The following is a 22197-nucleotide window of genomic DNA, read 5'->3' on the forward strand; positions in this document are numbered from 1 at the left end:
GTTACTGCACTGTCCTTTAATTAACACACATCAAAGATATTCAATATATTAACTAGTACTGATAAGTCACTTACCTGTCACCCTTACCAGAGTATTACACATCACTCAAATATATTAATACTGATAATGTGTATTTATTTTACATATTTATTACACACATAATTAATTTACCACAAGTATAAAGTAAAAAAGTTTAAAGTAAAAAGCTGCAAAAATTAATTTGCCACTCCTTAAACATCTTTAAAAATTATGTGGAAGAGTAAGACAAACATTTCCATACAAGTTCTTTGTCATAAAAAATATTTTAAGCACAGTTCAACAGATGATTGATTAAAATACAAACAAGATCGTATAAACATACACAAAATGCATTTCTTAGAAACAGCATGTATTTAAATGCACATTGTAAATGCAAATTTGATAATTGTTTTTCTGTCTTCCACTGTTAAAGTAGGTTCATAGCCCCACACAAAGAAAAAACAAAATGACTTTTTGTAAAAACTGTTTGATCCTGAGTTATTTGAAAAATACAGCTTCAAAATCACAATGCTTCATAGTGTATGGCCAAAACATTGAGCTCCACCACTCAATAGAAACTACAAGTGTGCTCAGGCCATTTGGCACATGCATAAGTAATCAAGGGTGATGTGCTTAGTTTTGTTTATTTTTCACTTTTTAAACTTTTGTTTAAGTTAAAACTGTAATATGATTTTTTATTGCACACTCCCAATTCTTCAGTGTCCGTACAACACCCTTATCTTCCACTCTCGAGCTCCTGATGTAATTCCGCAAATCACAAATGTTGGCTTTATTCACTGAAGTAACTGTATAAGACACAATACAAAATAACTTCTACTGCTTCAAGCAGATGCTGTAGATTTAACATAACCTAGGACTTTTCAAATAATTAGCCATTGATAAATAATCTTCTTCACAAATAATAATCTGTTTCAAAATTATAGAATCTATGAGGTGCTTGAGAATCCATGCCATACAAGATCAATGCCTTTCCGTCACAGACGAGGACAGAGGTAGCTTTCCATATTAGGGACTGAAAATTCCAGTAAGAATTGAACCTAACAGAATGGATGAGTTAAGCCACTAGTCTTCACTACTATAGCCCCTCAAAATCATTGCTTTCATTTACAGTTATAGTTCTTGGAGTTCAACATGTCCTTTCTCTAAAAGCTTGTTAACATGCCATTGCATCAATACCTTCCTCTGCATCATAAACTCTGTGATCAATGAGACCAGGAGTATTCATTTTTTTCCTCCTTGTCATTTGCATTACTATAGTTCATTAAAGTCAATTGTGCAATTTGTTCAAAAGTCAGATGCAATATAACACTTGATAAAATATATCAGAAAACGTATGTTTGTAAAACGCACAAATGGCGATTGTAGGAATTGGATCTGACTTTGATGCAGCATTTCCTTTAAGACGGAGAAATTCCCTAAGGAATATTTAGGAAGTGAGGAAGACCTCAAAGAGGCTGGCTACTGAGTGCATTCGATAGAAGATGCCAAAGGGAAGTCCAATATTGACAATGGCGGTCCACATGGAGAGCTTGTAGAATTCTATTCCCAGTTTATTGTCGAACTGGGGTCGAGCACCAAATGCTGGCATAACCCAGAACTGTTGAAGGAAAGGAGTGAAAGAGACTGTTCAATAACTGGATGGAGATACAGACCAAAAGATAAAACTAAGTTTGGGACACACAGGCAAGAATATCTGGACAACTGATTTAAGCTAAGTCAAGACACATATATAAGCAGAACTGTAAGGACTACAACTTTGCAGGCACGGCCTGAGTATGCTAGCAAATGTCCGCAGCACTGCTGATAAGAAAGATAGAAAATGTTTCACTCACAATGATGTTGCAGAGAAGCAGGAAGGAAGAGATCTCCTTGAGGGCTCGCCTCCTCCAGTACTTGGAGCTCTGAGATGGTAGCGTACTGGGCATGCTGTGCATGGTGTGGACAGGGCTGTGGCTCAGCTCCAAGCCATTTTCTGTAGGCCGTGCTTCTTCACAGCCTCCCTGCCTGAAGGCGTTGTCGTTGATGAAGACCGTGCCTCCCACAGCTGACTCCTCATTGAAAGGTTGCCTGTGGAGCCCCTCAATGATGAAGAGGTTCTGCAGGCAAAGCTCAACGACGATGATGATGGCACAGACGAGGTCCAGCACGTAGAGATACTCTGTAGACTTCTTCGCCACCACTGCCACAATGGTGAAATAGCAGATGGTGAACTGGCCCATGGAGGCCCCCAGGAGGAGAGCGATGTCCAAGCTCCGAGTGGGATTCTTGTTCGAAACATGGTCCCTCTTCTCGTACCGGTAGATGATGGAGCCAGCCAAGGAGGCAGCTGACATCAAGATGAGGCCTACGATGTTCATCACATAGTACATCAACAGGGCTAAGTCCTTTGTGTCTGGGGAATTCACTTCTACATCATAGACCACGAAGACAGCAAGTCCGGTCACTACAACGATGATTCCCAGAACTGGCCCCGCCAGTATCCCCCGGATGTGAAAGCTGACGTGGTGATGGCTGCTGTGCTCGTCTATCTGGCGGCCAACGTTTTTCCACATGATATAAGCCATGGCCGATGCAAAGAGGCTGTACTCTATGTTAAAGGGGTATAGATAGTAGTAACCTTTTTCTAAGATGGGGCAGCTCGCATAGCTGCACTGACAGTTAACACTCGGGTTGGCAGCTGAAACGACAGAGGATAATAAGAAAGATGTTATACTTTCCTCACCCCCTTCTACTATATTACAATAATTACACTAGAACTTTGTTTTAAAGCGTTGCATCGCGTCACGATGTATTACACTACATGTTTACATCAGGTGCCAAAAAAGCAAGGCATCAAAAGCAAGAGAGTATACTATTTGTAAAATAAATCCGGGCTTTTCTATTTAAGACTTTTAACTACTGCTGCAGGAATATAGGTGGATATAGTCTGCTTTTGTCTCTTCCCAAGCTGTTTTTATTCTCCTCTTGGGAATGGATTAGGCTAAGATGTAAAGCCCTTTACAGCCCAGTGATCAAATGGCATTCCGTGAGATTGCATTAACAATGAGTGGCTCGGTATGATTAAAATTTCAGTGGCCCCTTTAAACCCAAACCTTTCATTGTCAGACTGTGGGCTTTGGAAACGTTGGAGATTCTTGTACTGGAATCCTTATGCCCAGTCTGATGGAGAGACTCATCTGTGACAGCTGCCATCCACACCATGAGATTGCAGGCCAGGGTCAACATCAGCCCGCATCTGCAGGAAAATAGCCCAAAAGCAAGGGTGAACACTGCGTAACAAAAACTGCATCACATTTTATTTCATGTGTCCCTTTTTAGCTGGGGTTATTGACTAGAAATGATGTCCTTTGTAGATTACCAAGTCTACACCCACAAAAAAACTAAAACAAGATCATAGCAGCTTCCCATCTGGCCTGCTGGTGTTAGCCAGGGATGAGAGGCAGACACCATGTGATGACTCAACTGTATTAAAAGTCAAAACAAATGAATCTGAAAAATAATTTATGACATAATCTTATATAGATCCTGAACATGAGCATGTGAAAGAAGCTCTCATCAATGTACCCACTTACCTAGTTATGTTGCGCTGGATCTGAACACAGTCTTTAGCATGAACCCACAGAAAGTAAGTCTGAAACACGAAGGAGTGTGGCAGTTAACAGCACAGCCGGCAAGATTATCATGCATGTCAAAGAGAATGAGGAAGAGCAGGCTGAGCCACGTCATAGGCGAGGCAGCACCCTACTGAAGAAGAGGGGCCTCAACCAGAGCTCCGCATGCCCACAAGTGCCCAGGAGGAGTCGCTGTGTCACTGATAGTTGATTGAGCTCTAGCCGAATAATCCCACAACCAATTACTAGCCACAGCTGACTAGTGATATCATCGAGCCTCAAACCCTTGATCAAAGAGCTCAGCCCATGCTTGGCAAGTTCCTTCACTTTTGGAGCTACTCCAGAGGTCCCAGGATATCCATTTTTAACTGGATATATATAGAGTAACTTCCACTGTCTGTCATATAATCAAACACATACAGACACTAAATCTAAAATGATTGCTTTGAAGTATTGCTGATTAATTATGGTGAGTAGAGAAGAAAATGTATTTACTGTAACATTAGTAGGGTGAATTGTTTGTAACTAGTTAACCACCCTAAATTAGAAATTTCTCACATCATTTATTTCCTCGTCATTTATTGCGATGGCTCAGGTAATCCTTGTGATTTTTACCTGCATAAGTATGAACACAGCCTGCACCACAGGGAATACAACTTTCACCGCCGAGTCACAGTGCATGTACCCAATGTAGTTGGCAATTTTGAAGATATCCATGATTAAGCTGCACACTCCAAAAAGCACCAAACCTCCTGAAATACAAGAAAAACTGCCCTGTCAGTTTTATTTGTCTTCAGGCTAATCAATGGGGGATTAGCTATTATTTACTCCCCCAATAGCCTTGAGAAAGATCATTCTCACTACAAAGAAAAACCATTGCAACAGTTTTTAGAAGAATTAAGCTATTGTTGGAGACACTCCCATTAGGTTGCTATATACATCAGTGTGTTTTGCGTAACACTGACAGCATTGACTGTTTTCTCCTTCAGGTCTTTATATTCATATAGTGAACACTAAGACTTCTTTCATCCCCAGAAAGTATTTTAAATGCAAAGAGTAGATATTTTTTAACAAGAAAACCCATGTTATCATGTTTTGTAATTATATTTTCAAACTGGAAAAATGTTGTATTCATGCATGTATAATTCTGAACTCATAACCCATATTCATGATTTTACTAAACAGCAGCAAAACACTATATAGAGTATATAATTCAAATAATATACTGGAGTTATCACATTTATTGAATATATACTTACTATAAAATACACATCCAAACAACATACTCATGTAGATGCAAGATACCAAATTAATTTGTACATATTTTCTGTACTCCTGAATTTTACGTTTAAAACATAAAAATATGGTGTAAAAGATGATACATATACTGTTTGAATCAATGTAGATGCATGGACAATGCATAACTCCCTAATCTGGCTACTGTAGATTTCTAAACTCTGGCTCATCGATGAAAAGAACTCTAGTGGATTTTGAGAGCTCTCCATTGACCAGTTCAATCATTCTTCTTGTTATGAAGAATGTAAAATCTGTATTTTGTCTGCACTGGAACTACCACCCTGACTGTTGTAGCCTTTTACTCACTTTGTAATTATGCCTGTGATCCCATTATCCAGAATAACCAAACCCAAATTCCTTTGCATTCTTATTCGTCCCAAATTACCAGTTACATTTTTTTGCATCACTTCAAAGCTCAAGAGATTGGCTAAGAAAATATTGCATTTTGTAAACCTTTCACGTTCAAGTGCTGTTTTAAAATGGATTTATTATTGATAATATATACAAGGACTACATTGTACCTTCACAGTAGTGTAATGAATTAATCTGATTTCCTGGTGATACAGTTCTGAACTGATGTACTTTTCTTATAACCAGTCAGTTGAGTCTTACGATTTTACCAACCGCCCTGAAGCAGAACTGAGCCTCGGAGAACAAACTGCACCCCAAAAGCGAAGAGAGGCTCACCTCTTAGCCAAATGGGTCCAGCGTGGCTGTCCTTGTAGAGTATGGCACTGTCCACCTGTGAGGTGTATGCCACATAGAAGATCATCCAGCTAGTGTTCAGGAGGAGGAGGAGTGTCAGGTAGATCTGGACATCGATCTGTGTGATGGCCACCTCGTTAAAGGCTCCCCCACTGACCAGCGCGCAGCCCAGGAACAAGATGTTGACTGTTATGAGGCACGAGATCAGCCTTCCGCGGTTCCGGCCTTTCTCTCTTGGGGGGCTACTGCTGGGGTTCTCTGGCAGGCTGGACGACCTCAGAGGATCCCCCACCACTGCCTGGTCCCTCATCACAGCCACCATAGTGTTAGGACACGGGCTGCCTTCATTCAATTCTCCCTCCATCTTCCGGCAGACGTCTGTGGGGAAGAAGAAATGGTGTCAGCATGCTGTCACAATCAGGCTGCCCACTACCTGAAGTGAGACAGCCAAATCCTTCAGTTATTACCTTCTTCTGAGTTAACTTACTGTTTTTTTTCCAGAGCAGCTGGTAGTTGGCATTTTTCTGAAGATGGGGCATTGTAGCAAGTGAAGCTGGGGATGAGCTCACAAGCCTCATCTGCTGTGATGCATTTGCTTGATAACAGCTAAGGACTGCTAACGTCTCTTCCTCATTCCAAACATTTCCTATCTCGTGCTGGAATTTTAGTGTCCTGCTGATTCTAAATAAATTTACCATGTGCCCAAAGTGTTTCCATAATTCCATTTAAGAGTAATGCTCTGTGAAACATATGTTCAGTATATGATTTATAAATCATCTCTAATGCAATATTTTTTCACAGAACTAACAACCAAAAAAAGGACTGCTTCTATTTTTTCTTTTTAGAAGCATAACTGCATATGAGTAGTTAACAGTCACATCTGCTTTTTATTAGATATCATGTCAGTGCATGAGAAAATATCGATAATTGTTTCTATTGACATTTTTATATTAAGAGATCCACAAAGCTTAGATAACGGTTCCTAGATAACCAAAGATTCAATAAATAATATTTAATTAAACATAAATCTGTAAATGTACTAGGTAAAAATTCTATGAATAATAACGGCGTATAGAGTGAGTCAAAATTCAAATATAATTTTATTTGATTCAAATATTTGCAAAGCAGCTTTAGCAAATTGAATGAGCAAGGAGTGAACACCCTTTAATTTATAGAACACTTTCAAAAGTCAATACAAAAGTCATGAACAAATTACAAATGGAAAAGAAAACACATAAATCACTGTTTGAAAAAAAAACATTTTAAAAGCAGGTGATGGTGGCGGCTCAAAGCCACAGAAGTACAGCAATCTACAGACCTGGGGCTGCAGGACGTCTTACTCACATTTGTAGGCAGACCTTAGATTCTAGAAGGAATCGCAATTTAAAATAGAATATGGCCAAGAGAAGGCGTCAGCAGCAAGTTAATTCAACATGAAGGGCCAGAGTCACTCATGTTGAAGTCAAATGAAAATATTAAAATGTCCTCTATGAGTACCCAACACAGAATCGCTGCAGGATAAGGAAGAAACACGCAACAGTCCTAAGCGAAGAAAGTTGTCAGTCTAAAAAAACGAATACTGCAGCATGTTCTCATTCAAGCAGATATGCTAAAGGTTCGGTAGATCTTGTTCTAGGTTTAGCAATATCAGCTGACACAGTGACTTCTACCTTAAAAGAAAGAAAATCTGCATTTTGTAATGCATTACAAACCTCCATTAGCCAATTAGTCCTCGAGGAAAAGAAACACATAGCAGCTCTGTGAGTTGTCTCAGATGCGAGGTACCGTCATATTTGCGAACCATATGGCACTATTTACCTTTTCAGAACTTTTGGAGGAAGTAACGTTGACTGATATATACGTAGAAATGGGCAAATTAAAATATGAATGAAAGTGTTACACCCAAACAGCCCTTGCTTAATCTGGAGCCCTGCTATCTGACCTGCTTCCTTTAACAAGAGGTGATAACACAGTTCAAGGTAAATGCACTCTTTTTCGAGCTTTTATTTTTGCCAGCCGAGGTGAGAGAATAAAAAAGTGTATATATTTAAGATAAAGGCTGGGCTGCCAAACAAACGCCCAGCAAGGCTCACTCTGTTTTTCTTTGGTCTGCTGTAACTTTCTGTTTAACTATTAGAATTTGATCATTCTTTTCCATCTGGCTAGTATATACGAATACACTCACATTAGCAAATGAGTAGTTGCTCATGTGGCCAGTGTAGCAAGGAAAAAATATACACATGCTACCCAGCAGGATTCTCTAAATCTGGTTCCAGAGAACAATGAAGTCTTCTGCTTTTCAATCCAATTGCTTTGCTGAACAAAATAATGGCCTTAATCCGACAAGATAAACATGATCTTTCATCAGTCATTGAAGACCTCATTCAATGACCTCAGGAGCAGGGCTGAATATAGGCTGCAGATTTCTGGTCAATCCTTTTTCAACAGTATTTTGCATTTGCCAGTGTTTGTTTCCGACATCACAATCAGTGGAATATTAGCCCATAAAAGAAGAGAAAGCAAAATTCAGAAACAGAATTCACCAGTCAAGGAAGAGTGCGGCTGATCTTACCTGATGGGTTAGTGGAGTTCCTCTTAGGTTGAAACTCCAGAATCAGTCATCAGCTTTATACCCATCTCCTGTCCCAGTGATTTACTGTCATTTATTTTTCTGTCACTGATTTACCAAATAAAGACATTCAACAGAACACCGTAAATTTAGATTTCTGCAATTCAACAAGCAAAAAAATCAAATATCTCATCAATAACTTATTGCCATTTTAGCCTGTTCATTTATTTAGATTCTAAAGGATGAGGATAATGATATAATAATAAAAGCATGCAGTTAGGCAAAAACTACCCACTCTCTGTCACTGAAGAACTGAACATGAGATCCTCTATGAAGTTGTCCCCCCATAACTGATAATATGTTTCTGTTTTTCTCAACAGCTATATACTTCTGTCAGACCTCTGTGATGCCTTACAATGAACCTTGGCCTTTTCTATACTTTTCTTTCAAGAGAGGAACAGGACACTTTTTTAATGAAAAGCCAAGGAAAATACATCAGAACGTGTATTTGTACATGCTACAGTTGAAGTGCATTGATTTTGTCATCTAAACGGCCTCAAGATTCCAAAGTTACATTATTACTCAATGTTTTGTCGGCATTGCGTCTGCTGTGATGACACCAAAAGTATAAGATGTTGTGCTCAGTCTTATACCCATGCCACTTCTGGTTATTGTATGCTTGTTCACCTGATAGCAGTAATATAATTCCATGTATTTAGGTCTCTGTAAAGTCTTTGTTTTCCAGAAACTACTGAATGATTCTCATTTAAGAGATAATGTTCATGTTTCTGAATTGTAAATCCTACATCAGATTTCTGCATGAGTCATTCTGAGCAGCTTGGACAAAAGTAAAAACATGTACTTTCAGAAATAAAGGAATATTAATATGGATTTTACGATATCAATGTTTTCACAGCCAAATGAACAGCAGCATAGTAATTGGATGCCGAGTTTGAACTACACTGGAATTATTTAACTTCCCAGTAGCTCTCATAGGCATTCACAATCACCAGAGAAGACTTTGAAACTGTACTATAAATATTATTATAAAATATAAATCACACACAGTTTTTTTTTCCACATGGCTGGCGATAGCAAACTTAGTTATTTTTAACTGTGAGAAATGGTCTCAGTTGAAAGGAGAAACAGATAATAAATTATTTATGGAGTGCCATAAAGAAAACTTCTAAAACAAGAAGGATAAGTTGCTCAGAGCATAATATGTAGGGGCATATTAAAATGTCTCATTATTTATTTCATTTCTGTGAATGTGAATTGAAACAAACTAATAAAACTTTACAACATGACAGTTTAAATTTAGTATACAGTATCTATAAATACACTTAGTTGATGTGCCTGTGATGCAAAATTATCAGTGCTAAATGATTTTGTGCAAACATTATTTTGAAGTTATGTAAAATCAGTAAAAGAAGACATATACAAGACTGACATCTAGTAAAATGTAAAACTGGCCACCTGTTTATCTCAATTACATATTTCAGATTAGTGCTTAAATGTATTACTGTACCTTCCTACTTTAATTGCTAAATATGCATACATATTTAAAACCACTAACAGTTCTACGAACATTTTAAATTTAAAATATTTTATTTTATACATTGGGTTTGAAACATAAGTTAATAAATATATAAATATGATCAAATTCAACTCCTTATACATTTGACATTCATGATACTTTGAGGCTGTCTCTATTGTTAGGACCCAGGGGACTCTGCAAGGGTAATGCTTTCCTTAAACCACTCCCCGCTCCGCAAACGGCTCAGGTGTCCGTAGCAACCGGACAGGCTTCGCTCTTTTAGCAGCTAGCCCGGGTAGAAAGAGACGGAGCCGCTGTCCCCACCCTCCTGTCGGATTGCCCCCTTCCGCATGGAGGGCTAGCTGCCCCCGGCTCCTGCTACCCGATGCTTGGATGTAAAGGTGGATACGACAGGTTGGCATCATGACTGACAGATACCACAGAGCTGCCCGGGACGGCTATTTGGACTTACTGAAAGAGGCCACCAGGAAGGATCTTAACGCTCCGGACGAAGATGGAATGACACCCACTCTCTGGGCCGCCTATCACGGCAACCTTGAGGCGCTGCGGCTCATAGTGGGAAGAGGGTGAGTTGGAGGCATAAAGTTTCAAAACGCGGTCCTTCTGCAGGGTTTCATATGTGGCAACTACTGCACGCAGGTATTTAATTGGATAATCAACAGAACCGTGCAAAGCAACCCGCTCGGTTTTTTAAAATGCAGGTCTCCATCTGGCAAGTTCTGGTTGCATTGTTCGTGGAGTGTTACATTGAAGAGCCATTTAATTTCAAACAGAATCGTTCCTGCAGGACGACACGCATTTAATGATGTGAAACTACTTTTGCCTAATAAAATGAGGTGAAGAGTGGCGGACTTTAAAATATAAGAGGCTAATATGGGTTTAGTTTTCAGATCTGTTGGACCCAGAAGCTTTCTTCTGTGTACGTATTGTTTTACTTGCAGAAAATAGAATTTGCAAATATATGCATGATTTCATAAGTTACTTTTACATTAAAAGTATATTTAAAAAAAGTGTGAATTGGCTTCTCCCCAGGCGCAGGTGCATATGATCACCTCTGACCTGAAATGGGCTTATAATTGACTGATTGATTGTGGGAGTTACTGTGTGGTGCTGCAGCGTTTAGGTTTTAAGGGCTCAGGATAGCCGGGAGCCTTGGAATAAAGCTGACTTATGTGGCGTGCAAAAAAAGTCGTGTAATGAATGATGCTGTTTACATAATTAGGTCAACTCGTTGTAACGCGCATAAAGGGTCCGGACACCGCAGTGTGCCAGTGAAACTGAAAATATGAAACAGGAGAATACAGCCGATCGCTATCTGAGGGGTGCCTGTTGTTTGTTGTTATTCACGGAGAATGGTTCTCTCTCCCATTGTGGGGGTGTCGCCACAGGGTTGCGACTTGAGATGAGGCAGAGTCTTGACTTCTGCTTTGCAGAATCAGTCAGTCCACACCTATCCCATTGTCTTATAAACAAGAACTGCAAACCGTGAGGTGAATTTATTATTATTATTAGTAGTAGTAGTAGTAGTAGTAACAATGATAAAAATGTTTCCTATTTTCTTAGTTGCTTGTCCAGAAAATTTGAAAAAAGGATAAAAAAATAAAGATTTTTTAAAAAACATCTCTATCCACAACTAAGATTACAGAGTCTAAATTATATTCTCTTAGATGGAAATCTTTTAACATGGTCTGACATGATACATAAAACATGTAACGGTGTCTTCTAACAACCCTCTGCCTTGTCTTATCTACACCTTGCAAATGCAATTGAGACATGTCTCGTCAGCTTAAACTGGGGGTTCACTCAAATGCTTTGTCCACACTTTACATCAGTCATTGTGATCACTTGTTACAGGGAGAACTGTATTTAGTCCTGAGGAGCCACAGTCAGTTTAAAGGTCAGTCATGATTCATCAGTTCTTAAAGATGAGGAACAGTTTCATCTTGAGCAGTGAAATACTTCATTTGTTCATATGAAGATTTTTTAGATAATTATGTATGTAAGTCTTAGCTCTGTGCAGATTTTGGAAAACAGAGTTGCCTACTACTGGCATAATATTTTTTAACCTTTGCTTAACTGATCAAAAAAAGTTTGTTTCCTGTTTTTAAAGTTACTTGTTGGCCTAAATTGTACATTTCCAACACATAAGAAAAAAAAAAGCACCATTCTTTTTACCTGCTCATCATCTCAATCAGGGTATCCCCTCTGCCGTTTTTGATTACATTTGATAATTTTAAGATCTGAGCATATGAATGACGTCCAGCTTTCCATCTGCATCTTGTAGATTACTTGTGTGTCATTAAGTCATAATCCCCTGTTGATGACCTCAGAATGCACCTTGCCATAATTGATGACATCATTAGTTGACAAACCTACAAGTATGCAAACTGTGACTGATTGACCCTAGGCTTCGCTAAATGGCACATCAAAAACAATTACTATGTACTGAAATCATTGTGTTAAGCAGTGACTCATGTTGATATTTAAAGTTTTGGTCTTATAAAATAAAATGATCAAAAAGTCCACCCTCAGTATTGGGGCACAGTTCAATTTGTGTAAGAAATCAGTAGAAAGCTAAAACAAAAAAGTTCTGAGTTTTATAACAAAACCTATACTGGCATCATCATCAAACAGGTTTTGAAACAACTGGCACGAGTGCCAGTGGTTTCTTGCACCATGAACTGAGAACAGGTGTTGAGAAATGCTGATTGGAAAAGGTCATGCTCAGGTGATCACACACAGAAAGGACTAAGGCACTAAGACCAACCTTACACAAGCAACAAGCAACAGTGTTTTTTAATAAGAGGAAAAAAGGTAAAGTGTACAGTGATCTCAGACAGGGAATAACTAGGATATTTTTTCATGTCCGTTTTTCCAAGAGGCCTACTTCTGATAATATGTAAGCAGCTCTTAAATAATAAGAATAATTTCATTTAAGTTTGTGGATCTGTGCTACAGTTTAACATGTGACCAGGTGTTTTCACCAATGGGTACATTCTTGTGAAGTACTGCATATCGTATGGCTTGTTTTCTTATTTTTTGTGTTGAAAATTGTTCAGCTCTTTAAGACACTTGTCAGGTTATGTAGGGCTCCCAGAAAATTAAATGTATTCACAGACTGAAGAGCAGTGAATCGTGTCGTCCCTGAGCAAAAGGTGGTAATGGTGTTTTTATCTTTTCAACATCATTCTTCAGTGTAAGGGTTTTTGCTTAAAATTTAAAATTCATTTTTTAGTGTTTTAATCTGGACCTTAGCTTGAGTACATCTTACAATTTCACATTTTTGGCTTCCTGGTCTAAGTGATTTATGGATCACTTAAAGTCCAATATTGTTCCTCTTCAAAACAGAACAGTGTTGTACTGTTTTTGTAATCATATTTCTATTTTGGGGTATCTTTAGGCATTAGTGATATATGGATATATGGAGGCTTTTGTAGATTTTTTTTATAGATACAGAAACAGTACCCGTGAGACAGACAGAGAGAGGGGTGATGATTTAATCGCTGGGTTGGCAGTTTTATAGCAGGTAGTATATAGTGTTGTCCAATTAAGTTGTAGACAGGAGGGAAGGCTGAATACATTTTCTCAGAAGGAAGTTAAAGGTCAGGATGACAGATTGATGAGCTTTGCCTATATGAGCCTGCTTCTCTTTTAAATCTGCCATGTCCTTGTTGCAGATTGGGAGTTGATCCATCCAGGCATTTTCTACCCTCTTGGCTTGGTATTTCTTAAAAATGCTTTTGATATAAACAGCTATTAAGAAATCAGTTCTTAAGAAACATAAAGCATTAAGTGCCTGTGTGAAGGGTGGAAAGCAGAAATCATGGCTTTTGATGTTTGATGCATATTTTAATAATTTTGAAAGAAAATTAACATGTACTGTAGATTGAGCTTTTTATTTACTGTAGATAGTTTTCTGAATAGGACTGATGGGGTTGGAAGTGTGAGATTACCCTGGGGAAAACTGTCCTTCTATGACACACAAAGAGGTTTTGCGATCTTAGATTCTGGTCTGTCCACCTTAACAGATGGGAAACCCAAATCAGTCCAGGGGCAGGAGGGTGCAATCAGGGAGGTGTTAGTACTGGGTCTGGTGTCAGCATTAACAACACCGTGCCTCTCTGCTCCCTGTTAAAACTGTCAACTTGTGCCATCAATGATTCATTTCCCCCTCTGCGACATTTCACCTGCAACTAATGAAATATTGATCAAGTCCAAGACATGGCCTGGAAGGGTAGGATCAGGGCGGAAAGGGAAGGGGCAGTTCCTTTTGGAAAAGGAAAGCCAATCTTATTCTTGGATTTTGTGTTACATGAAACTTTTTCTCTGTGACACTGTGCAGTGTTTAGTGTTTACCCCTGTTAATTTTAAATAACTCTTACTTTGGCCAAAAGAACTGTGATGTCATACAGAGTGACAACATTTTTTACACAGCTTGTCTCGAGAGCTCCTTGACGTTTTTTAAAAGAGATTCCTATATTGGATAAAGTGCTTCGAAAATGGATGGGTGGATTTTTTTTCATTTAAAAAAAAAGTTCCTTAAAGACCCAGCAGGATGAATAACTATACTCTGATTCATGATTCACCAGATTTTAATTTCTTTTTTTTCCTTCCCTCCACACTAATGCCAGAAACACTAAGATTTTCCCCTTCAGTTGTATCTTATCTCATTTGTCCTGGGAAATTCCTGGGAATTGTTTCCCTGGAACATTAAATCTAAACTGTCTTTTGGAATGACTGTAAAGACAATTCAGGTTTGCTGCTCCCTGTATTGTTTTCTTAGTTGTGTGGTCATAGTGCCGCACATGAAGAACAGCTTTCAGAGTCAGTTTCTTTGTTCACAAAGAGTTCTTTGTCCTTTAACTGAGCACAATGCTGATTTTCATTGCTTCTTAGTGGGTAATGTAATGTCATTGAATTTGAAAGTGCCCTTTCTTGTGTGCATTGGCAATAAAGAGATAACAGAGTATGTTTTATTTTAATTGTTACATGATGTTGCAACCTCTGGAATTTAATTTGCAATTAGAGCTGATGAAGAAGGAGGAAGATTTTTGGGACGGTGAATTGCTTTTTATAAAAGAATAGTGTTCTTTACATTAAAAAGGTTGGATAACAATAATTCTGCACTCCTAACCTAGTGCTGTAAGGAGTCCTGGCAAATGCTTTTTAAAATGGAGTTTTTGCCCTTGTTTTTCAGATCAGAAACATACAAGGGTGGTGAAGTCTTTAGTACAACAGATACCTAAAGTTAAACTCAGCAATGTTAAAGCCTTACAGTGCCCTGCCTGGCTTAATTGCTCACTTCTTCTTCCCTGATCTGTAAAGCTCTAATATTGTTTTTTAAATTAAATATCCATCGATGTCCATGCAGTGTCAACCTCCCTGTGATTCAGTGGAACATTATTATGAGAACTGGCCCACATGACACACAGCATCACCAGTGAGAAAGGCAGTAATGTAATCAGTCCAGTCTGAAATGTGAGATGTTAAGGTAGATTTATGTTACCCATAACTCTGCACAGCGTAGTAAAGTAATCTAATGATGCAGCAGGGGCAGACCTTGGGTCATGCACTGGTGACAGGGAAGTGACACACAGGGCCTAACAATAAAACATAAAATTTGCTCATTCATTTAAACAAAGGTACAGATTGAGTTATTGTTTATGTATATGCAGAAAGAGGTATATATAAAGGCTGCCAGGGAGTTAAAAGCTTTGAGGATTATCCTGTAAACTCACTGTGTTCTCTTTTGGGAACACTACAGGGGAGATCCGGACAAGTGTGACATCTGGGGGAACACGCCTCTCCACCTGGCGGCGGCCAATGGGCACCTAAACTGCCTGTCCTTCTTGGTGTCGTTCGGTGCCAACGTGTGGTGCCTGGACAATGACTACCACACACCGCTGGACATGGCCGCCATGAAGAGCCACATGGACTGCGTGCGCTACCTGGACTCCATCGCTGCCAAACAAACCAGCCTCAACCCCAAGCTGGTGAGCAAACTGAAGGACCGGGCGTTCCGCGAGGCCGAGCGGCGGATCAAGGAGTGCGTGAAGATGCAGAGGAAGCACCACCAGCGCATGGAAAAGAAGTACCAAAAGGAGGCCTCGGACGCGTCCGACGCCATGAGCTTCTCCAGCTACTCCAGCAGCACCATGAGCCGGAAGCTGCAGCACCTCAACCTGGTTCCCACCTCCATGCCATACTCCCAGGTGCGGGCCTGGCTCTCTGCTGAGCCTCTGAGTGCATTAATGGGGGAACAGATCAATAAACGCCCCAGCCCCTACTCGTTCAGCACTTTATGGGTCTGATGGGTTATGGTTTCCTTTATGCCCTAACTTTATTCACATGTACTTCATTCCCCCTTTTGAGCTTCAATACCTTTATCATTCCTGCCTATAGTGGCATTAACGTTTATGTTAGAGATATCATAATTTTTGTAAAATCTAAAAATATATTTTAAAAAATGAATATCTGTTAGAGACAAAATCAGTTTAATTTATTTTTCTTTACTTTGACGTGCTGGCGAGTTGTTGATTGATTACTTCATAGCGATTCGTGAGTAGGTGTTCCAGACACTTGAATCTGCACTTCATGTTTTCGGGTCAGGAGTTTACTCAGGTCTGCGTGGGGTTCTAGTATTTTCTACTGGATTCTAAACCCTGGTTTTTAATTGTGCTGACTTTATCTCTTTTTCTTGTGAACTTTGTGATTCTCCCTCCCCCCTTCTTACTGTAAAGTGCTTTGAGAAGCTACTTTTAAAACTTTTATCGAATAAACTTTATTATCAGATGTAGGCCTCAGCCCTGAAATTTGTTTGCTCCTCTTGCATTGTTTTGTTTCTCATGTTAACATCACCAGATGATTTCATTGACAGAAGATCACTGCCTTTTTAATGCAGTAAGGGGGGCAAATAATTATCCCATTGATGTCCCTCAGGCCACCCTTCATGCAACAGCCAAGGGCAAAACCAAGATCCAGAAGAAGCTGGAGAAGAAGAAGCAGGGGGACGGCACCTTCAAGATCTACGAGGACGGGCGGAAGAGCGTGCGCTCTCTGTCCGGTGTGCAGCTGGGCAGCGACGTCATGTTCGTCAGGCAAGGCACCTATGCCAGCCCTAAGGACAGGACTCGGCGCAACATCAGGGACATGTTCCCCAGTGACGATGACGCTGTCTCGCGTGCCATAAGTGACCCAGGGCTGCACCTGGATTCCGCCTACTCCGAGGTCAGCACGGACTCGGGGCATGACTCGCTCTTCAACCGGCCAGGGCTGGGCACCATGGTGTTCCGGCGGAACTACGTCAGCGGGGGCCTGTTCGGTATCGGGCGGGACGACGCCAGCGTGGCTGGCAGCGATCTGGAGGGCCGCATGGGCAACGTGCGGCTCCGCAGCCGACTGCAGCGTGCCCTGAGCCTCACCGACAGCATCGGCAGTGCCAACAGCCTGCAGGAGCGCCACGCGGAGGAGCTGCCCTGGGACGACGTGGAGCTGGGGCTGTACGACGACGACGAGCCGGAAACCAGCCCCTTGGAGACCTTCCTGGCCACCCAGGGCATGTCGGAGTTCATCCCCGTCTTCAAGAGGGAGAAGATAGACCTGGAGGCCCTGATGCTGTGCTCTGATCAGGACCTCAAGAGTATCAACATCCCGCTCGGGCCCAGGAAGAAGATCTTGGAGTCCTGCAAGCGCCGGAGAGAGACCATCGATGATCCTGATTTTATTGAGGACACAGAGCTGTGAGTCACTGAATGCATGGCAACATTTCTCACTGTTTAATGTTATGTTTTGTCTTTCTATGGACTTTTGTTCATCTAACACATATTTCAGACATGCCTTAGACTTTTGGTAGGTGAGGTTCTTTAATTTTTGATGATTGTTTTCCACACATAGTAATTCGGAATATTCAGAGCACATTTGGCTATTAAGTTTCATACCTTTAGAGTACTTTAATCCTTCCCATGAATTCATTATTCAGTTTATCCTTAATTTCTTAATTAACCTGGGTGCTAATGATCACTTTGATAATTAAGGTCTAGCTGCAGAAAAGACTTGCTGTGAAATGGAATGAAAGTGCCAAGTCTGACTGATTTACAGTGTACATGTGCGCCCCTACTCATAAAACAATGCCAAACACTGCCCTCTGCTGGTCATGGTGGTGTTGAACAGTTAAACTTGTCCTTGATGACAAGTCCTTTTCACTTTCTTTTTTGATTGTCAGAAATGGTCAATTACATTTCATTTAACTGTATCCTTTAACTGTAACTGTGAAAGGACAGTTACAGTTAAAGGATACAGTTAAATGAAATGTAATTGACCATTTCTGACAATCAAAAAAGAAAGTGAAACTGGAGAAATGTAAGTTTACAGGAAGTGACGTCCAATGTTTTTTTAATCATTTCAGCTTTGAATTCATAGCTGTTCCCGAAATCGTACGGCAAATGGGAAATGGGAAACAAGTTTCAAATAAGCAAAGAAGATTTGAGTACTCACTGATTTTGTTTTAGGAAAGAATCAGCATGTGACAGCTTGTTTCTAACCCTAGTAAGGTTTTAAAAGCCGAGGTCACTGTGTTACTGTGAGCTGATGTTATACAAGCACAGGTAAGGGAATCTCGTGGGCCAATTACCTCAATGGAAGATGAGCTGAGTGTAGAAGAGGTCTGTCAGCACACAGTGCTTAGTAAACATGTCAGGGTGTTTCACCAGCTGCTCCTTCTTCAAGGCTGAATTACTGTATAAAATACTGTAGAAATCAAGGATTTCATGTGAAAATTAAAAATTTGATCTGTAGAAGACTTGACAAGAATCCCACAATGACATCAGTGGTCTGCATTTCACAATCACTGTCTTAGTTTTAGTTTTGATGTACTAATGTAAATGTGATATTCTTGCGCGTGTGTTGTGTCATGGAAATATAACTATCAAGGAAGCCACAAGAGAGAGTTCTCACCTGAGTAAGGTCTTTATTTCAATATTGCAATATTGGGAGCCCTGCTGCCACTTCGCAAAGTGCAACCAGAGACTCAATTTGTTACAAGCAGTACAGGGTTTTTATAAGACGTTGCGCTGTAAAAAAGCTCAGCGCTTTGCTACTTCTAAAACTTCCCCTTTCCCTAAGACAAAACAGATTACATCATAGAGCGAGAGAAGAAGCACTAGATTTGTTTTTCAAAGCTAATCAGTTCCTTTCGGCTAATTCTAACGACCCAGACAGCATATATTGTTTTGGTACATTGTCTTCTAAAGTAACCTAAACAGTGTACTTTGTTGACGCACTGTTTTCTAAAATTCTGCACATACTGTAGCACAGCAATTACATCCTTGAAATATATTATCTAAAAGCACCAATATATTTTTTGCAAAGCTCTCTACATTTTAAGAATCAATTTACTTATTAGATTTCCACTTCAGTTGACAAGGAAAGCTAATCGTTTTTATCACTGGTGACGACAGTCCACGCAGTGTGTATGGTGGGGAGCAGATTCGGACATGATAAATGAACGGGGAGGCATCCAAAGACACTTCAAGGTTTTGCCAGCTTGCTTGCTTTCTCAAAGGGGGCTCGTGTCTTTCCCTGTTGATTTCTAGGTGTGGGAGAAGGGCCCTGGGGAAGATTTTTGGGAGTCACCGTTTTTCTGGCCACTCCCGTCACATTCCTTTGGGATTGCCACTGGTTTTGCCTTTTTGAATTGAACTGTACTAGACCTTTGTTCAGCTAGTTGGCCTTTTCAAAGTGGTGCGTTGTTGTAACTGTGCCCCACAGAGTGATTGGTACACATACAAACGGCGCTGTGAGGAACAGGCTGCAGTGGGCAGCAGCAGTGCCCATCCATCCATCGTCTAGCCTCTTTATCCAGTGCAGGGTGATGGGGGAGCTGGAGCCTGTCCCAGCAGGCAACCGGCGCAAGGCAGGGTAGATCCTAGATGGAATTATCAATCCATCACAGGATACACACAGACACTCACACTCACTTTCCAGAAGCCGGTTAAACAACCATTACGTCTATATGGGAGTATGGGAGGAAGCCCTGAACAATCAGGGAAGACCCTCACAAAAATGAGGAGAACATATTCCACCCAGATAGCATCCCAGGAACTGAACCATGCTGCCCTGCAGTGCACATTAAAAGGCCTTACAGTGTACCTGCTCAAGCCTTTCACATTCTCTGTTCTACACCAGTGGCTTCTCCGTGGTCCAACTATCTTGATAGACATCCTATATAGTTTGTTTGTGCTTTCAGAGGTTGGCACTAGAATAATATTAACATTCTTTTTCATTTTCAGATGACAAAGAAGACTGCAAATGGGAAGAAGTGGAAAGCTACCACGCAGAAGACATCAAACCAGGCTTCCTGTGTGCTCATCTTACCAAGAGTTGGCTGATCGATCCTTTGAGACCGGAACCCACAGGAGTAACTCCGTGGTGTCAGGGTCAGGCGTCAGGTGGTCTGTTCCTTTCTGGCTGGCTGATCCTCTCTGCGTCTGCACACACTGGTCTCTGGGAACTGGAAGAGAAATACCACTGCTTACAAGTGCAGAAGAAGAGTAACGTCCCAGTGCACAGAAACGTTTTGCATGAAGGTTTATCAATGGACATCTTGAAAGAGATGATACGTTTACATAGAAAATCCATATTTCACGTTTGTGACTGTGCAATGTGTTAAGTGTACTAAGAACAGTATATGTTGTTGTAATAAAGTGCGTTGCACCGTGACAGTGCGTTACAGTGCGTTACAGTACATCCTGCAGGGACGCTGACTGCTGACTATGAACTGTCATCTAGAATGAGTCCTAATTCCAGGAGCAGCAGATAGCCCTGATAATTTGCCCCTGTGGGGTATGTCCCTTTACCTCCATGTGCCTGTGCCCTAGACAGTCGTATCACTGGGAATTTAATTATTTATGAATGTATGTTTATTTAAATGTATGCAGTTATTATTTTTCCTCACCTTACAGCTGGAATATCACTGAAGTCTTATTTTCTTCTGATGCAGACAGAATGTGTTCACGTGCCTGGAATATGAAGATCACTGGACTATTTTTCATTACAAACATTTCTGCCAATTTCCTCTCTCTCTCCCTTCTGAATAATACATCACTGGTTTGGAGATGAATGCCAGGGAGAAGACATGGCTTTGTAGCATTGCATTGTGCCCTCTTGTAGCAGTATATTAAGGTACCTACCTTCTGCCCAGTTTCGTAATTACTGTCAGGCTGTAATTAGAACAAACACCTGCAGACTCACAACAATACAAAAGCTTATTAGTCTGCAAATGACAATTGAATTAAGAGGTGGTTTATTGAATCTGTTATCTCCTTGTGCTCTCATGTTAGTGCCTAATCAAGAGCACAGGCACATATTTATATAGGAGAGGCAATCTGCAGATGTGTCATCTCCAAAATCTCTTTTTCCAATGGTTCGTTTCTGGGAATACGGTAACAGGTGTTTGTTACTGTTATGCTTCATTTCTCCCCTTGAACATGTCAATGCATCAGTCCATTGTTTACCAGCATGCACAGGAATTGTTATTTTTGTCCTTTGGGCAATATTCAGATAAATGTAATATAAATAATCAGTAAAATAAGATAATGTGCATGGATTTGTATGTTCTACCAGTTCACTTGTTAATGTAAATATCTTGTGTCCTCTGACTGGACACATTTTATTTCAATCTTTCTGAAGCTGTAAAATGATCTCTAGATGTATCCTTTTTGCATGTAGTTTTTTGTTTTCTTCTCTCTTGCATTCAGAAACTGTACTGTATTCATCACCTTGTCATTTGTACATTTTGTAAATTTATTAGATGTAATATTACACTGCCCAGTCTACAGTCTTCCATTTGTAGGTGGAATATATGTTTTACATTTTACTTTATTGATGTTGTATATACAGCAACTCCTGGAAAAAAATGCCTGGAATAAATCAACATACAACTTTTCAATGGAATTTGTTCTTTTCATTAAAAATAACCTTTGGATTCGTCTTTGCCGGTGCTGGTCACGCTGCTGGTGCTCTCTGATGCATTAATGCTTTGTAATTCCTTTTGCTTAAAGAGAATGATAGTCTTGGGAACCTTCTGTTCCAGATCCTTTTGACTCCTTGGTTGCTGGAAAAAGGAGTAATAGATTTTAAAGGATGTAAAATGATATACTTAACTTCTGACCAGGAAACAGGATCCTTTCACACCGCGGTAAAGACACTCTCTTCCTCTCCCTGCCTAAGCCCGTGTCTCTGAGTACCACATGAGCGAAGCTACAAAACTTGATATCTTACATCAATGCTGTGGCTTTTTTTAGGTCTTTCCAGCCTGCGTTGCTTAAGACCCACGGTGCTCTGTTAGGTCTTGATAAAAGCTGCTTTCTGTTTTTTCTTCTTTCCTGCGCACTTTTCTTTTCTTGCAGTTTTTCTGTCAGGAT

General features: G+C 40.2%; 2 protein-coding genes and 1 long non-coding RNA gene across 9 annotated transcripts; 1 reads left to right on the top strand and 2 right to left on the bottom strand.

Moving 5' to 3' along the window:
* Positions 1–112: 112 nt before the first annotated feature.
* Positions 113–12033, bottom strand: otop2 (otopetrin 2). 5 transcript variants are annotated; one of them, XM_088599955.1, is made up of 8 exons: positions 11954–12033; positions 8224–8328; positions 5634–6029; positions 4266–4402; positions 3612–3670; positions 3132–3274; positions 1872–2716; positions 113–1636 (listed from the first exon to the last, which is right to left on the bottom strand). In XM_088599955.1, exons 3-8 carry the CDS (start codon positions 6013–6015, stop codon positions 1466–1468), a joined length of 1737 nt encoding a protein of 578 aa, XP_088456081.1. In that variant the 5' UTR covers positions 6016–6029; positions 8224–8328; positions 11954–12033; the 3' UTR covers positions 113–1465. The 5 variants fall into 5 exon arrangements, with proteins under 5 accessions (XP_088456081.1, XP_088456082.1, XP_088456080.1 ...); XM_088599956.1 differs by lacking the exon at positions 11954–12033 and having other exon boundaries at positions 8224–8640; XM_088599954.1 differs by lacking the exons at positions 8224–8328; positions 11954–12033 and adding an exon at positions 7364–7514.
* On the top strand, positions 9976–21722 carry LOC148652789 (pre-mRNA splicing regulator USH1G-like). 3 transcript variants are annotated; one of them, XM_088599961.1, is made up of 4 exons: positions 9976–10344; positions 15543–15990; positions 16718–17517; positions 18183–18387. In XM_088599961.1, exons 1-4 carry the CDS (start codon positions 10181–10183, stop codon positions 18283–18285), a joined length of 1515 nt encoding a protein of 504 aa, XP_088456087.1. In that variant the 5' UTR covers positions 9976–10180; the 3' UTR covers positions 18286–18387. The 3 variants fall into 3 exon arrangements, with proteins under 3 accessions (XP_088456087.1, XP_088456085.1, XP_088456086.1); XM_088599959.1 differs by lacking the exon at positions 18183–18387 and adding an exon at positions 20065–21722 and having other exon boundaries at positions 9978–10344; XM_088599960.1 differs by lacking the exon at positions 18183–18387 and having other exon boundaries at positions 9978–10344; positions 16718–17521.
* On the bottom strand, positions 17332–20282 carry LOC148652790 (uncharacterized). Its single transcript, XR_015925419.1, has 3 exons — positions 20150–20282; positions 18408–18523; positions 17332–17460 (listed from the first exon to the last, which is right to left on the bottom strand). It is a non-coding gene; the product is annotated as an uncharacterized LOC148652790 (long non-coding RNA).
* Positions 21723–22197: the final 475 nt, after the last annotated feature.

The sequence above is a fragment of the Lepisosteus platostomus genome, chromosome 11 (assembly GCF_059453375.1).
Source record: "Lepisosteus platostomus isolate fLepPlt1 chromosome 11, fLepPlt1.hap1, whole genome shotgun sequence".
Taxonomy (NCBI): Eukaryota; Metazoa; Chordata; class Actinopteri; order Semionotiformes; family Lepisosteidae; genus Lepisosteus; species Lepisosteus platostomus.

What these genes read in the sequence shown, in the direction of transcription:
- otop2 (XM_088599958.1), bottom strand. Translation starts at nt 6,229, where the DNA reads ATGAGGCTTGTGAGCTCATCCCCAGCTTCACTTGCTACAATGCCCCAT. An exon ending in GCTGCTCTGGAAAAAAAACA is followed by an intron (nt 6,030 to 6,138) that starts GTAAGTTAACTC and finishes TCTTCCCCACAG; the next exon opens with ACGTCTGCCGGAAGATGGAG. An exon ending in CCACAGTCTGACAATGAAAG is followed by an intron (nt 2,717 to 3,131) that starts GTTTGGGTTTAA and finishes CTGTCGTTTCAG; the next exon opens with CTGCCAACCCGAGTGTTAAC.
- LOC148652789 (XM_088599961.1), top strand. Translation starts at nt 10,181, where the DNA reads ATGACTGACAGATACCACAGAGCTGCCCGGGACGGCTATTTGGACTTA. An exon ending in CGGCTCATAGTGGGAAGAGG is followed by an intron (nt 10,345 to 15,542) that starts GTGAGTTGGAGG and finishes GGAACACTACAG; the next exon opens with GGGAGATCCGGACAAGTGTG. An exon ending in TTTATTGAGGACACAGAGCT is followed by an intron (nt 17,518 to 18,182) that starts GTGAGTCACTGA and finishes TAATCATTTCAG; the next exon opens with CTTTGAATTCATAGCTGTTC.